The sequence below is a fragment of the Alexandromys fortis genome, unplaced genomic scaffold (assembly GCF_014885135.2).
Source record: "Alexandromys fortis isolate MF-2015 unplaced genomic scaffold, M_Fortis_MF-2015_v1.1 scaffold_171, whole genome shotgun sequence".
NCBI classification, from domain to species: Eukaryota; Metazoa; Chordata; class Mammalia; order Rodentia; family Cricetidae; genus Alexandromys; species Alexandromys fortis.
The window spans coordinates 2445828-2462364 of NW_026068066.1; the positions used below are offsets into that span (position 1 = coordinate 2445828).

Sequence of the window (16537 nt, forward strand, 5' to 3'; positions counted from 1 at the left end):
CTAGACCTGGATGGAGGTGGGTGGTCCTTGGACTTCCCACAGGGCAGAGAACCCTGATTGCTCTTTGGGCTGACGAGGGAGGGGGACTTGATTGGGGGAGGGGGAGGGAAAGGGAAGGCGGCGGTGGGGAAGAGACAGAAATCTTTAATAAATTAAAAAAAATAGAGTTTAGGAGAAAAAAGAAATTTAGTGTGTCTGGAGCACAGAATGAATTGTGTTCTAATTTGTGGAAGTGTTCGCTGAGTGTCCACATTTCTAAACTAGGGCAGCTTTGAGAAGTGGTGGTTGAGGTGAACTGCACAGACCTTCTGAAGACAGGCTTGTGATTAATTTCCCTGGCTCACTAGAAACTTCCACACCCATAGGCAGGGAGGTCTACGCTACCCAGGTTCTGAGAAGCTCCATATCTGCTTCTGCAGCCTCGTTAGGATCACCTTCTGCACTGGACTTCCCTGCTGTTGTGTTTCCTGTATTTACACACTCTCAACGACATCGTATTTCAGGAGTCCTTTATTTGCTGAAAACTCTGCTGTAATGCTCCTTGCTTTAATGCATTTACTTCATTTGATGTCTCTACTGATCTTTCAAAGGGGTCTCACAAAGGAGGTGAGCTCAGTGTGAGCCCAACCTTCCATCAGGAGATGGAAGCCCACTGCTTCTCCTTGATTAACCCATGCCAGACCCAGCCTCAGTGAGTATGTAAAGCAGAATCAAATTTACTACCATATAGTAGTGCTTTGGAAACTAGATTATGTCGCCTAACTATTACCCGAAGATTTTCATATTTACAGAATGAGAATATAATTTGATTTGCCTTATAGCCCCAAACATGCAAGACAAAAACCACTGAACTCAGTTTTACAAGTTTTCATTCTAATCATATAAACACACTATAGAAGAATTTAATATATTATATATTATTCTAATTTGCTATCTGCTTCTGTGATAAAGACTATGGCCAAAAGCAACTTGAAGAAGAAATATTTATTTGGCCTTCAGGTTCCAACACTGAGGGACCAAGGCTGGAACCAAAGCAGAGACTATGGATGGAGTCTGTTATTGGGTTGCTCCCCCTGGATTGCTCAGTTTGCTTTCTTATATATCCTAGACTACCTGTTCAGATATGACGCCACTAGCAGTGAGCTGGGCCCTTTTCTATCAATCACCAACCCAGAAAATATCCCACAAACAGGCACACAGGCCAATCTGATGAGGGCAAGTCTTCATGTGAGGCTCTCTCCTATAACAGGTGATTCCAGTTCGTGTCAAGATGGCAAAGAAAGAAAGAAAGCAGTACAAACACACACATGTATGTATATATGCACATGATAATATTGATATTTATGTATATGACATATGTGTGTATGTCCATACATATATACATTTCTGAAATTGTAGCTTAAATTGATATTGAAATATCACATATATTTGCCTTCTTTATTGTCTTTGAATTCTTAAATAGCAGCAAAATATTACCCAAACCTAAGTTTTTAAAATAATTCTTACATTCAGAGAGAATGGGTACTATTTGATACTTCCTAATTATAAAGATATTAGACAAATGTTATCAAGGAGTTAAATTTGAGTTTGGGATTTCCTTAGTAATGAAAATGCTTCATTTTCAAAATTAAAGTCAACCAGTTTCTCCTGCAGAGGGCTGAGTACTTTAAGCCTTCTGAGGATACTTTAACATATTTCTTCATCATAAATTTCCATAGTTATTACACTCATAAGAAATTCTTCTGGCTCCAGTTTGAACTGTCTCTCTCCCTCTTTTGTCTCCTAACATTTTGAAGGAGACCAGGCATATTGAAGGCATCACATAATCTCCTCCAAGAAGTCACACCTACCACGTCGTGTGACTTTTGAAAAATGCCAAGGGCTATTATCGTTAAAGTTGAACGCCGCCATAGAATGATAATTAATTTGATCTTTAATGGTTCTGTGTAGCCCCCTGCACAGAGAAGCAATGGATGGGTAAGGAATGCACTGGCTAAGGGCACAAGGTTTCTAGTGGGTCAGGCAGAGGGTTCCCTCCTATCCCCGTGGGCATGCTGCAGAGCCTTATTGACTCCCATTTTCCTTTCTTGAAAACGTTCTAAAACTAGTGCCACCTTTGCATGGCTGTAAGGTTTAAGCAGGTGTGGCACTAGCCAGAAAGAGCCCTGCACTGACATGATCTGTTCCTTCCCTTGACTTGCTCTATTGGAACATCCCATGTCCTAGACTGGGTCTGTAAGGACGACCTAAAGATCCTTTCCATTCTCATCACTCCATGTGATCAAAGTTGAAAGCAATGACGGAAGTTTATTTATTTGCTTCAAAATTATTCTAGGTTTGAGTATGGGGGGGGGTAAATGTTTTTCACAAACTTTAAATAATTTTTAATGAAAATAAATATTTTCACACAGATGATTCTGAGCATGTCTTCCCTCCCCCAACTCTCCCCAGTTCCTCTCCACATATTCTCCTCCCCCCTCCCCACCACTTTCACAGCAGTGTCCTCAAACCTGGCTGGCCAGGCAACAGTGGTACTCATGAGGTGACTCTGTTGGTCAAGAGTTTGTCAGATTTAAACGTAATTCTTAGATTGCTTCATTCAGTTCACTAGACAACTATTAATTAGTATCAAAGTAAGAAGAGGTAGCAGGATAAATAACATACAAGCTATAACACACACATAGGGGTTAGACAGCACTATTTTCAGGGTAGTCAGACATGGCCTGTCAGGGGACAAACACAGGGATGCGTCAGTAAGAGGACCTCAGCCTCTCTACTGCTCCAGCTGCCCTGTTCTGACATAGAGGGCCCGTTACTCTGGCATGCTCAGCCTGGAAACCACACATGGAACCTGGAACCCTCCAGAAACGAGGCAGCATAATCTAGGCAAACTAAACTGATCATAAAATGGCCTATTGGGTTTGTTCCCTTTGCAAACCAAAAGCAGATGGTTTAGCTGAAGTGGTAGTCACAGGTGAGAACCAAGCACGAAAGAACAGGTCACAGGCCTTGTCTGATTTGGATGGGATCTCAGCCCTGTTGTGAAGGACGTCTGGTTGCTGTTTATTATCTATTATTTAGGTGAGGCAAAATTCCAAGAACGAACTACTTACCAAGAAAAAGAGAGGTTCCGTTCATTGATGTTGAAAGTCTGGTGGGTAGGAAGAGGAAGCCAGAAAGAGGCTGACTTCCACATTCTCTTCTGAGGCCCTGCTTCCTGTGACACCCAGACACTCTCCAGTCCACCTCTTTAAGGGTCCACAACGCCTCCACACCTCAAACCTAGGAGCAGCCCCCAACACATGAACCTTTCGGGAGAACAGATTTAAACCATACTCAAACCACACCAGGCACTTCTCACATTACCCATTTCCTCCAAAGGCATTCTCATCAGTGTTGATCCAACCATGCTTTCTACTAAGAAATACAGAACTTATAGCAAGTACCCACATCCATCCATGCCATGATTGCACATGCTACTAAGAAAGTCTCTGGAAATAATGTGAAGACTCCAAACAGCAGGTTTAATTACTGATTTTATCTTTTAATTTAAAACTGGTGGAGCTTTGGGTCCTGCAGTGTTGAGTCCCTGCATCTGTTCTTCATTCATCAAACGTTTATTGGAACCTTCTGATACCTGGAAGGGAAATCTAAATTCGTGACGGCAGCTGCACTCCTGGAATGGTGCTGGCATGACTCTGAGAATTGGGGGCTGGAAAGGCAAAGGTAGATGCAAATTTCAGAATCAAAATACCGTGGAATATATTCCATATTCTCTGTAGTCAAGGTTTCTTTGTTGATTTTGCATTCTAAAACCTGAATATAAGAAAGGGAATAATCTGGGGAGAGGAAGAACATGGAGACAGAAAAGTGGGGCGCAAGGAAAGGATGTGTAACAGATGCATAAAAAGTGCCAACAAGGAGCCCATTGCTTGTATGGCAACCTATACTGGTCAGTTTTTATGATCAATTAAAACACAGAGTCACCTGGGGAGGGGAAACCCCAAATGAAGAGTGGCTTCGTCAGACTGGCCTGTAGCCATATCTGAAAGGAATTGTCTTGATTGATGATTGATGTGGGAGGGCTCAGCCTACTGAGTACTAGACAGATGGGACATAGGTGGCATTCTTTATTTATTAAAACAAATGATATACCACTATATTTTCCCTTTTTGTCTAAAATTAAAAAAGGCTATAACTAATATAAAAATTATATACAATAAAATCAATAACTATATGCAACATATGCAGGCAATGAGTATATCAATAATGTCTAATTCATTTGTATTTGACAAATTCAGAAAAAATACTACGTTATCTATCCTATCTTGATGAGTCCAAAAGGTTGTACCTAACTCGCTTTCTATTCTAATTTGCATTATCAGATTCTCTTTCAATGTCACTTCTTTAGTGAGTTCCTTTTCTGAGTCTGGTAAAAAAGGAAAACTATAACTATCTAGTCTTCAACTCCCTCAGAGACCCAGGAAGGAAATATTAACTGAGTAAGCAGAAAGTGCAAGCAAGTGACTTCCAAAAAAATGTGTGAAATGACAGAAACAGCTGGCTGCCTGGACAGTCACCCAAAGTTCCTCTGCAACAATAAGCCTTCCATCTTCAACGTAAGCAATGGTAGAAATTCACTTGCCTAGCCAGATGGGCATGTCTGGCGTAAGAAAACTAACAGAGAGCAACAGAGAGAACAATCCAGCAAGCAGCTGTGGTGGATTGAATGAAAACGCCCCATAGGCTCATATTCAAGTGATTGATCCCTAGGGGTGGAACTGATTTGGAAGGATTAGGAGGTGTGGCTTTTTGGAGGAGGTGTGTTACTCAGGGGATGGGCTTTGAGGTCTAATTAGTCCCAATTAATTCTCATTCTCTCCCTCCCTCCCTTCCTGCCTCCTTGCCCCTCTCTGCCCCCTGGCCTATGGATCAGATGTAAGCTCTCAGCTGCTGCTCCAGCACCATACCTGCCTGGTGCCATGCTCCCCACCATGATGGTGATGGACTAACCCTCTGAAACTGTAAGCCTCCAATTAAATGCTTCCTATGGTCATGGTGTCTCTTCACAGCAATAGAAGTTACTAGAATGGCACCTCTCATCCATGGGTTCTGCCGTTGCTCCTGCTGGAGTTCTTGCCCTGGCTCCCCTCAGTGGGGGACTGTGACATGACATAAGCCAAAGCCTTTCCTCTCCAAGCTGCTTTTGACCAGGGGTTTACCACAGCAACAGAAAACCAGACGTAGAAATCTAACCTTTGAAAACACTGAAGAGCCCCATTCCTCCCACCTTATTGCAACAAACAATCCCTCCACCAGTGTCCCCTCAGAGTCAGCACTCCTCGGGTTCTAGTCCAGCCCAAGTCTCCACACCTCAGGAAAAGGGTGCGTGGGCAGGGATGCTCTTAGTGTGGCTGTGATCGCATGGCTGCTCTGGCCCTCCAGTGCTCATGATTGAGACAAAAATGAGCCATGTGGACGGCCGTGAGTTTTCTCGGGGGTCCACAGCATATCTCAAATAGGAATCCGTAAATTCAAGTTTTCTTAACTGTATTATGCTTTAGTTATAAATTTCATATTTCAAAATTATACTCAATAGAATTGTTTTTTAAACATAAAATATTCTTATTAAAGTCTCATATGAAACTCAGTATATATTCTCAGTCCCACTTCCTCTTCCTACTGGCTCTTTCCCAGTTCCTCTTTTGACTAGTAGCTAAAGACCACATGATTAGTTCCAGGCAGTAACATGAAGGTTGTTGTAGAATATTATTTTAAGGTGTATTACTTTTGTTTATGCTCTGGCACATTTGTTTAATAATGCAAAAAAAAAGTGTTTGATTAAATAAAATTCACCTGCAGTCAGGAGGCTGCGGCCCATCTAACTGACCGGAAGTTGTAGGGAGGAGCCAGATGGAGAAGGGCTTATAAGGAGGGACGAGGAGAAGCATTAAAACATTTAAGGGGGGTGGTTAGTGGGGACTTTTATGTCAAGCATAGAACCCACCCTGACATCCCAAATGAAAACCACTCCATTGAATTCTTAACTTTAAAAAAATTATTTTTACAAAATTGAAAACACTCTAATACTCTTGCTTCAGGAAACTTCTGACATACTAATAGTATTGTCTTAGCAGTAGCAGAGAAAAATGCGTGAACTCAGACTCGTAGAAGGTGAATCAAGAGTTCATCCAAAACGGATGCCCCCTGGGCACTAGAACTTCTTAAGAGACTGGAGGAGGTGAGCTAGGAGAGCTGCTTGATACTCAGCCTAGCTGGGGAGCAGGATTTGACCTCAACCTTTGAACCCTGAGATCTTCGGAGGGACAAAGGTTTAGATAAATTCCCTCAGTAACTGAGAGTAGAGCCTGAGAGAGCAGAATTTCCCCAGGCTGTGGCTCTGGCAGCCTAACCTGCTGGTGGGGGTGGAGCTGCAATTACTGAGCTCTAGCTTAAAAGGCAGCAGCAATTAACAAAGGGAACAGAGGATAGAAATGGCCGTCTCTCTTCCCGCCCATGCTTATTCTTTCCCTCCAGTGGAGACTGCAGAAGCCATGTCTGAGTGTGGTGCAGGCACTGGTGAGGGGAAATAAAGAAATAAATAGAAATGGATGCATGCTGCTTCCCACTTGGAGAAGGGACCCAGATTTCAGGACCTTCCTTCTAACACAAACTAGGAATAGACTTTTATTAGGTTTAGTCACAGATGGTGGATGATTGGACATGGCTTCTCATTACGGGGACATCCCCTACCTATTATGATGAAGAGATGGGTCAAATGTATGTTCTACTTACAAGGGACTTTTGTTTCTTGGTTTAGGTTTTGAGAGAGGGTCTTCTTCTGTAGTCCACACTGACCTGGAATTTTAATCTCTCGCCTCAGCCTCCTTATTATGCATCGCCTGCCCAGGGTGCTTTACTCTTACTTTGTTGGGTGGTTTGTTTTTAGTTCCTTCTCTTGCGCTTTCTCATGCTCTTCAAGATGTCCTTGTGGAAGTTAACAGGGTTTCCTTTAGTAGGAGGTGGGATACAGCTTTGAGAAACCACTGCCCTATTGTTATAAACCAGGTGATATGACTGACACCCGCTGCTTCAGTGTTTTTCAATGGCAAATAAAAATCATAAATATCTTTGGGGTCCAAGATGAGGTTTTAATACACGTATAAAATGCGTGCTATTCAAGTCAGGGAGCTGACATGCTCATCATCTCAAACGTTTATCAGTCCTTAGTGGTGGCAGCATTTACCGCCCAAGAGTTTTTGAAATTAAAAAGAAACGGTAAACTGGGTCATGCACATCACTGGGGACATAGGTCTAAGGGTCCTTTCATTTATAATCTACTTTTAGACCTTTGAGGCATCTAATAGCCATAAAGACTGCTTACACCATTCGTCATATCATGAAAATATTCAGGCATCTCTCTTCACACACAGTAATAACAATGAAATGAAATTTAAGCAACTAAAACAATAGGTGGGGACAGCAAAATGGCTACGTGATTAAAGACACTTGCCATGCAAGTCTGAGGACCCAGGTTTGATCCCACCCGCATAAGAGGAGAGCCAACTCCACAAAGTAGTCCTCTGAGCCACATGGAGCATGTGCAGCCACACAGCCGGGCGTACACATACGATAGTAACAAATACATTTGGACACTTTACTTGTGCATTTTTAGCTAGGATATTTTCCATTTTATTTAACCTTATAAATGAAAAACTTAAAAGGCATTTAATAGCAAGCAAAATAATTATACTTTATTGACAATTCAGAAGTCACAGTACTTTCAGACACTTTCCAACTTCTTTTACAAAGAATAATAAATTATAAGACACAAGTCCAATGACACTTGACTTTCAATAAAGCTAACAATGAAAAACAAAGATCTACAGCCTGACTTTTTCACGTCACAAACACGTTTTCCCGTGTGATCATCATTCTGATCCAATCTATGGCAGAGTAGCTGAAATGGAGCCAGCTGTGAGTCCCTCTGGGGTGACATGCGTGGATACACCTAGAGAGTATCCGGTTCTAACAGGAAATCTGAGCAGTTGGGTCATTTGTAATTCTGCTTGCTAGGCAATCAATTCTAGACCTAGACATATTTCTTTTATATGCTGGGTCTAAACCAAGCCAATCCAGGAAGTCGTGTGTGGTCAAGTACATACAGTCATTTAGTGAGAGGAAGCAGTCTGCTACCTCCTAGACAAATTTCTCACATCTTCTTAATTAAGGGAAGATAACTGGGCTGAGCTGATCAAAATAAACCCATTTCCAATATTTTATAATTTTACACTATTGATGCATTATATTTTAACCAATGGTTTTATTGCTCTACAGTTAACATCTGTTGATATAAACAAGTGTATGTATTATCTCCATTGGCTTGTTCTGTATCTTTTCCATCTTGGAAGGAAAGGGAGCTGTGCACAATACCTAATGTATGTTGCCAGCGATCACCGCACTGGCATCTGTGGGGACTGAAGTGGAACAGGGAGCTGTTAAGACGTCGTGAGACATGGCACCCATACACACTCAAGCTGACATGTTCTAGAACTAGGAACATATCAAAGCTCAAACCCTGTCGGGTAACTCACAAGGGCACCACCATAAATGGATTACAAACACTCTAAGGAGAACATCTCACAAGACTCACCCGGCTTTGGTGACAAGTCAGAGAGAGCAGGACGGGGTAGTGGGGCACATCAAGTGCCAGTTTGCTTTCTATAAGTGACGATCTAAGCTGAAACTCTCTCAGCTCCTGCTTCTTAACCGTGAAGAAGCTGGGCCGCGTGTTAAAAGCTGTGTGGGACCAGTGTTCTGACGAGTGCCCTCAGATGCCTGGGAACACTCTCTGGAGCTCAGGGAACAGAAACAGGTGGCAGATAACGGAGGTTAGCCCATGGCTTTCCTCTCACGGCTCCACAGTGGGAATGGCACCCACACAACTGACCAGCTTTCTGGGAAAGTTCCCAGTGTGATGGGAAGTAGCAAACATGAGTTCAACGTGGGTGGCTGCTTCCCCTTCTTCCAGGCTCCCAAACAAAAGAAACAGCTGCTAGAATCAAAATATCTTCTCCAAAAGTCTTTAGAAAATTATGTAAAACTAAATATTATAGAAAAATGATGAAATGATAAATATATCTTTGGGCACCCTTAAAGAACAAGAGTGTATGCCTTTTGCAGTTTGTATCTAAACAGTGTTTCACAATAAAACTGAAAACTTTCTCCTTCTGTCAGCCTACGCTCCTTTCTGTGGAGGACTTCTCTTGAGTTGATAACCTGGGGACTTCCGCGTGGGTGCTGGTGCAGCAGCCCACTGTGCGGGAAATCCTGGCTGAGGAGATGTCACACTGTGGGCCCTGCAGTGACCCACTGTGTAAAAACCCATCGCACCTGGTGAATTCCACAAGTAACAGGTGGAGATGCAAAACTAAAACTGAGCACTCAGAGTGGAGAATATGGAGCGGAGCGGAGGCAGCTGACAAGAGCTTGCGCTGCCCCGAGCTGTGAGCTTTTAACCCCTGTACACCACTGCACATTTTTAAATATCTACTACAGTGCTCACAGTCGGATTCCTATGAAACTACTGTCCTCACAACCTCACCCACTGGCTCTACAAGACTAGAGATGTGGAGTAACAATTTAACATAAAATATCATAAACAACTATTAGAAATATCTAACATAAATGTTTTTAAAGTTTTGGTTCTTATGAATTCATACCAAAATAAAGCTTCTGATATATTTATAGGCTCACAGTTGAAGACAAAGTAATGACGTAAGCAAAGCTGAACCTGAATAAGTTAACGTACACATAGAAAAATAGAGAATTCCACAGAGAGCTTGGTGACATCTTACAGACTAACGCACAAGAGAACCAAGGGCTGAGAAGTCCAGAAGACCCAGCACTCGTTCCTTTAAACGCCAGAATTCCATCTTCATCATCAAATGAGCTTGCTTGCCTAGCTAGTGTGTTTGGAGATGGAAGGAAGGAGGCATTTTCTATGACAATGCCTGAAGCGTCTCAGTATTTTCTAGACAGTTCCTAATTGTTTCAAGTCTCCTAAATATGCATTTTGGGTCCCTCTGACCATTCAGACCACGGGGAGATTACAGTAAGGAGTTGCTACAGGGCTAGGACGATCCAAAATCCTGTACTTTGTCACATACCTATGATTCCCGAAAACCCAGGGGGCAAGGGGACATGGACTAGAATACTGCACAGCTAGTCAACTGACCCTGCTGTTCAAGGAGGCCCCGCCGCCTGGGGCCAGCACACTCCACAGCTAGACAGCCTCCCTGTTTAAGGAAATGTTAGCTTCTCTTCCTGTTTGAGGTCTATAAAGTCACAGGCAGGATTCTTGGATTTTTCTGTCACATATATTCAAATATATCAGGCGCTCTCAAAGATGAAAATATGATTGAAGAAAATCTACACTAAACTAAGCTGTATGTAAGTTTTCATCTTTCTTGACTGTGACATGAAAAATAATTTTTAAAAGATCTTTGTATGGAACAAATTTTGGGTTCTCTTGACTAGGATAAGTGCTCTTGACGAAGTCACCTGACACTCTGAGATTCCATTTCCTACAATGGTAACTGCCCTGTCTTGACACATCTAGAATCAATTTGGAAGAGAGACTCAGCTGAGAAAATGTCTCTGTAAGACTAACCTGTGGGTAAGTCTGTGGGATAGTTCTCCAGGTTGATGATCAATTAGGAAGGGCCCAGCCCATGGTGGGTGGTGCCACATCTGGGCTGGTGGTCCCGGGAGCTATAAGAAAGCAGGCTGAGCAAGCCATGAGCAGTACCGTCCCATAACTTCTGCATCAGCGCCTGCCTCCAGGTTCCTGCCCTGAGTTCTTGTCTTGACTTCCTTTGATGATGGCTGTGATGTGGAGCTATAAACTGAAATCAACTCTTTGTTCCCTAGGTTGCTTTTGGTCATGATGCTGTGTCATAGCAAGAGAAACCACAACTAAGACAGTAACTAAGGGAGGGGAATTCCAGAAACCTCAACGGCCTCTTTGCCCACAACCCAAACAGGTCAGAACCTTGCTCAGTACTTCCCAGTGACTACGGAGCCCTACTGTCTGTAGAGCCTAACAGTGAGGTGATTCTGGCTCTGCGAGCTTTCTAGTGTCTACACGACGGTCAGTGGGAATCTTCTGTCCTTCCAGGGGCTGTCAGAAGCATCACCCATGCAATAAAAATGCAACTGATGCATTTTCATACACATACACAGGAGGCTTACTTTGCTATTATGGGAATCCCCAGAGAGATCCTATTAACTATGTCCCTATTTAGTTTCCACAATGTTGAATGCCTTTACCTTCTCAATAGTGGCAAGAAAGATAATTCTTATTCAAAGTGTTTCTTACAGAAGCAAATAATAGTGTATCCTTATTGTTTTAAGGTTTGGATTTTAATTTTTTTCAGTTTTTCAAAGCTAATTTAAAATTTTTCATTGTCATTAGATAAAAGCAAGAATCTGCCATAGTTTACCACAACTGCAAAAGATGGCCAGGTCCCAGTCCAACCGCAATACTCTGCCAATCAAAACAAGAGTTTGGCACTGTGCTTAAATGCATGGTGACTGTACTGGTTCTTAATTTGCTGTTAGAATGGGACAACAACCGAGGACTCACAGCCCAGACGCTGCGCATGTGGAGTTCACATTCAGAGAGAGACTCTGGGAGGTGCCCGCTACAGCTACTGTAGTCGGATAAATAATCTCTTCAACAGTGACATAAGTGCCCAACAAGAAGCCGACGACCCCAGTGAATGCTATGGAGATGTTTTTCAGGATCATCCATATGTTGTAATGCTCCTTAGAAAACGTAAGGATTTCCACGAGCGGCGGCAGGATCAGGGCCAGCGTGCTGCTGCTTACAGCCCCAACGAAGGAGATCACGATGTCGAGGCGAGGAATGAGAATCGCCCCAGCACCTATTAAAAAATGGCTTCTGTTGATATGGTCGCTATAAAAGGGACTAACTATAGACAATCATTTTTGACAATGAAAGTGGTTAGCGGAAATTACTGCTTATGGGGAAACTGACGTAATTTATTCTGAGCTAAAGAGGGACAAACCAGAGAAACACTTTCTGGACTTATCCTTATCAATAACATTTCTCATGTAAACAACTATTAAGATTTTGCTATGAGATTGGAGCATCTAATTCAGAGCACTGAGCTCCTCTGCCCACCACACAGCAGAGTTCATGTCATACAAAACAGCGTGGTACGCCATGAATAACCGGGAGCAGAGAGAGCATCAGCTCTTACAGCAGAGCTCTAACCAGCCTCTCTAGGACAGCACACCAGAGGGTGATGACCACCAGCACAAGGCCAGGCTGCTGAGCAAGAGGAGTCAATGCAGGAGGCAAAATGAGTGGGCAAAGTTCTGTGGTAGAGAAAACCTGAATCCCAGAAACTGCGTTTCCAAGACAGAAGATCATGAAATTCAGGCCTGCCTGGGCTACATAGCAAGGCCCTCAAAAACAACAAGATCTGGGGATTAACTGGGGGTACAGTGCATGACCGGCATGTGTAAGGCCTTTGTTTTTAGTACCAAAAAGCAAAAATCTGGATGCACATATAGCTGCAAATCATCTCCCTAAGACACTGTCTCTGAAGCAGAAAAATCAAGGCCACATTACCCTCCTGAGCACAGCTGGCGTTCTGAGGGGGTACACTGAGCAATCCCCAGGGTGCCCCACTGTGGTACGTGGAGCAGTGCCCATCTCACTCCTATGGAACTCCTGCTAAGGGTTAAAGGCTAAGCCACGAGTGGTGGTGCAAACCTGCCATTTTGGAATTTGGGAAGCTGAGGCAGGAGGACTGAGTTTGAAGCTGCCCTGATCTTACAAATGCAAACATAGCCCTGTGTCTTAAAAAAAAATTTCAAACTATATAATTTAAGCAGTTCTCATTTTAACACATGCAAGTCAACTATTACGACAGTATGCACGGATACTTACAGGTGATACTAACCAAGAAGGACCGTATCCCAAATTCACAGATGCGCCTCCATTTGGCATGAAATCTGGCAGTGACTCCAGGAATAATGATCTCTGCTGGAACATAGAACTGAATTGAATAGGTCACGAAAATGCCAAAGGAATACAGAATTTTCACAGACTGATACAACCTGTTGGAAAAAAAGAAATTCAACATTTAGTTTCTTAATGTGACTGACTTTCCTCTTTTTAAAGTTTTAGGAGCAAACAAGAAATAAACATCACAAGCCAGTTTAGAGACCTCCTAAGAGAAGGTGAAAAGCCAGTAAGGTAGATGTGGTGGGGTAGATAATGCTAGCAGCCAGTAAGCCACTGCAGGACTGCTCTGAGTTCCACGTCTGGGCTACATACGTAGTAATTTCTAGACCAGACCAGTGGCTACAGACTGACAACTCTGTCTAAAGGAAGAAGAAAACACAAAGCCAAACATAAACTAACCCCCACTAACTCCATTTCTAGTCCTCGTACAGACAACTCCTTCTGACCAGCCTGGTGAGGCTGAGCACGGACTTGGGGGCACGGTGCTTACAAGATTGTGTTTAGGGCCAAGCCAGTGCTCCAGCTTGCACTCTGTCCCATGAAGATACTTTCAAAGTTTTCAAAGCAATAATTTTTTTCAACTTTCTTTCAAAAACTTGAATATCCTTATATTTCTTTGAAATACTGAGTCACAGCCCCAGTGACCTACATGTGGAAGAAATTGTCAGATTAGGCTCTCAATCTGAGCTCTCTTTGCTTGACATTTCTGTGGGCAGAGGACACAGGGAGGCACACCCGGATCACCTCAACCAGCTGAGTTCTCTAAGCTGCACAGCTGCCTGTTAGAATTCTCAGGGATGAGAGAACAGACTGGTTGCAGCTTGCTTGTGATGTAAACCTATCCCTTTAAGGTCAGGGCTTCAAAAGTGAACATCAGTGTTCAGCTTTAGATGCATCTTTAGAATTCTCTAATTACTCAATTTATGTGATTCACAGAGAGCTTAACAGACTAACAGGATCCACGGTAGTCTGACAGGGCAAGACAGTACAGAGGCCATTTCAGGCTCAACTAGAAGTTGATTGCTTTGATGGAGAAACCTGTAGAAAATCACCCAGGTCAATTCTAGGAAGCAAGGTCAGGACGCTTCTGTTAAACTACCTGCTTGTGCAAACCGCCTCTCCAGCTAACTGCTTATCTTAGCTTCTGTTGAACTGCTTGCTTCTATAAAATCTCCCCCTGCAGCTGCCAGGAGGTGCTTTTTGCCTTTAAAAGCCCCTTGCTCTAAATGTTCAGGGCTACAGTTGGGTCCCAAATATTTGAGTGTCTGGTGCCTGTGGAGGCCAGAAGCGGGTATCAGATCCCCTGGAACTGGAATTACAAATGGCTGTGAGCTATCACCTGGGTACTGGGAATAGAACCAGGTCCTCTGGATGAGCAACAAGTTCTCTGAATGGCTGAGCCAATTCTCCAGACCTCCTCAGGAAAAGCTTAGCAAATTCCTTTGTCTAGAGAAAGCAACGTTTTCAGTGAGGTGTAGGGAATGTGTGGGCTCATAAGAATCAGAGCAACAATAAACCAATGCCTCTGAGCTATCAATGATAAAATTGGTACACTGTATTTCAATACTTTAACATGTTGACTTTTTAAAATATTTTTTATATTTAAAATAATCTAAAGAAATAACCACTTGCATGTTTTAAGAACAAACTAGAGCGGAGGCTGTGGCTGGGGTGTGCCTGACTCTGGGGCTGAGCTAAGAAGCTGGGCTGCAGCTGGGGCAGTGAGCACCTCCTGGGTTCTCTCGCTGTGGAGAGTCCGCAGCCTCTCCGAGAGAGTGAAGAAGAGGGGAAAGTGTTTCTCCCTGGAATAAATCCCATTATCCTAAAAGGATATACAGGACTCTACTTTCGACAGTCATTAATTAGGGCTTAAGCTTATTTCTGACATCCTAAGACCTCAACCTTAAGAAGCGTAAACAGCTCTCTAGTCAGTGACTGAATGAGAATTCAACAAGCTTTGCCACAGCGTGTTCATCTTAGGAGTGGAAGAAGTAGGACTGAGTAAAAGTAATTTGAAAATATGGCAAATAACATTAGAAACAAAAAAGTCCTAGGGGCTGGAAACAATAAATCTTAATTAAAAAAATTACCCGAGGACATATTTACCTAGGGCCTTAAAATATAACTATAAATGGTTATGGCTGAAAATAGGCAAAATTACCAAATGATTATTTTTTCATGTTCTGATAAGCAGTTGTAGAGAACTAAACAAACATTCTTATTAGTTCATTATTCACTTAAAAGAGAAACATTGCTTTTTCCTAATTACTGTTATGTTTTCAAAGTATGGCTGATTGTATAGTTTAAAATGAAAACACTATTTTGCATATAAATATAGTTACATTCCACGGACAGAAAACTGAGTTGACAGGCTAACCCTGGTTAGTGTCAGCACCGGTCCACATGCCGCACTATTATCTGGTGTGCTGGGGAGCACTGCTCCAGTGTCTTCTTCACACACTGCACAGCCTGTTTCCAACCCCGGAAGGGTAATATGGCAATGACCGTGTCAAACACACTGTGTGAAAGCACCCATTTACTTCACTTTTACCTATTCTGTTTCTAAAGCCCATTTATTTTTACAGTTGGCATCTGTGCTTTCAACAATACTTCACAGTTTCTCTCAACTTTTCAACCTCTGTTCACACTTTAAGTATCCACAGAGCTGTGCATTCTGAGTTGTGCACAGGAGACATGAGGAAACACCTCATTCCAGGGCCATTCTGCATGCTCACTTTCTGGAACACTCTAACCTTTGAAGGGACAACGCCACCCTGTATCTCTCGGCCAGGGGACTATTAGCTCCTATTACCTTCCCAAGTCCACAAACCAGAGGACAGGCTGCTCCCAGCCGCCCTGTGAAGAGGTTCCAACAGACTCTTTCTAAAGGAAATCTCTCTCTACCCTGACTTGCTCTCCTACTTTTCAAGATGTCTACTATTTCTCAGGGTGATTTTTGGAGGCTTTTGTCCAGCTGAAAATAAGATGACTTGCTAGGCTTACTTGAGGTTAAACTATGCCTGAATGGCCTCTGAGTCACCAAGTCCCAACTTGCTCTGTTCTGACTTTAGAACCACAGCAAGCAGGCATCGGGGAAGGGCTGTGCTGTAGGGAAGGGAAGGGCAGTCACACGCCCAAGCCTGAACTGGCAATACGTACAAGCTTGCCTTCACATACTCCTGCCCCGGTCCTTCCCCATGTCTTAGCTGGGAACAGGGGCATCTATCTGTCTGCATGCTTTCTCTTCAGTTCCTTCTCCAGTAAGATTTTCTTTAAATACTTCTGTGAATAAAGATTGTTACTGTTTCCACCCATGTCTCATATTTGAGATTTTAAAAGCCTGTCAAATGCATTTTTAGTTCCACAAATAATGAAATCATGAAAAAGTTTAAATGCTCAAATCATAAATCAGAAAATGTATCTTCCCCATCAAATCTTGGTGAACACAGAACACATAAACTATGAGTGGTGAGTCAC

The 16537-nt window shown here is 42.9% G+C and overlaps 1 protein-coding gene across 3 annotated transcripts in view; it reads right to left on the reverse strand.

Moving 5' to 3' along the window:
* Positions 1-8150: 8150 nt before the first annotated feature.
* Slc36a4 (solute carrier family 36 member 4) overlaps positions 8151-16537 on the reverse strand; it is a 38224-nt gene continuing 29837 nt past the window's right edge. For 2 of the 3 annotated variants that reach the window (XM_050120584.1, XM_050120586.1), the window contains 2 exons: positions 12983-13152; positions 8151-11948 (listed from right to left, as the gene is read on the reverse strand). In XM_050120584.1, the coding sequence (XP_049976541.1) occupies positions 11644-11948; positions 12983-13152 (475 nt within the window). In that variant the 3' untranslated portion in view covers positions 8151-11643. The remainder of the gene's footprint in view (positions 11949-12982; positions 13153-16537) is intronic. The other variant, XM_050120585.1, reaches the window with a different exon arrangement.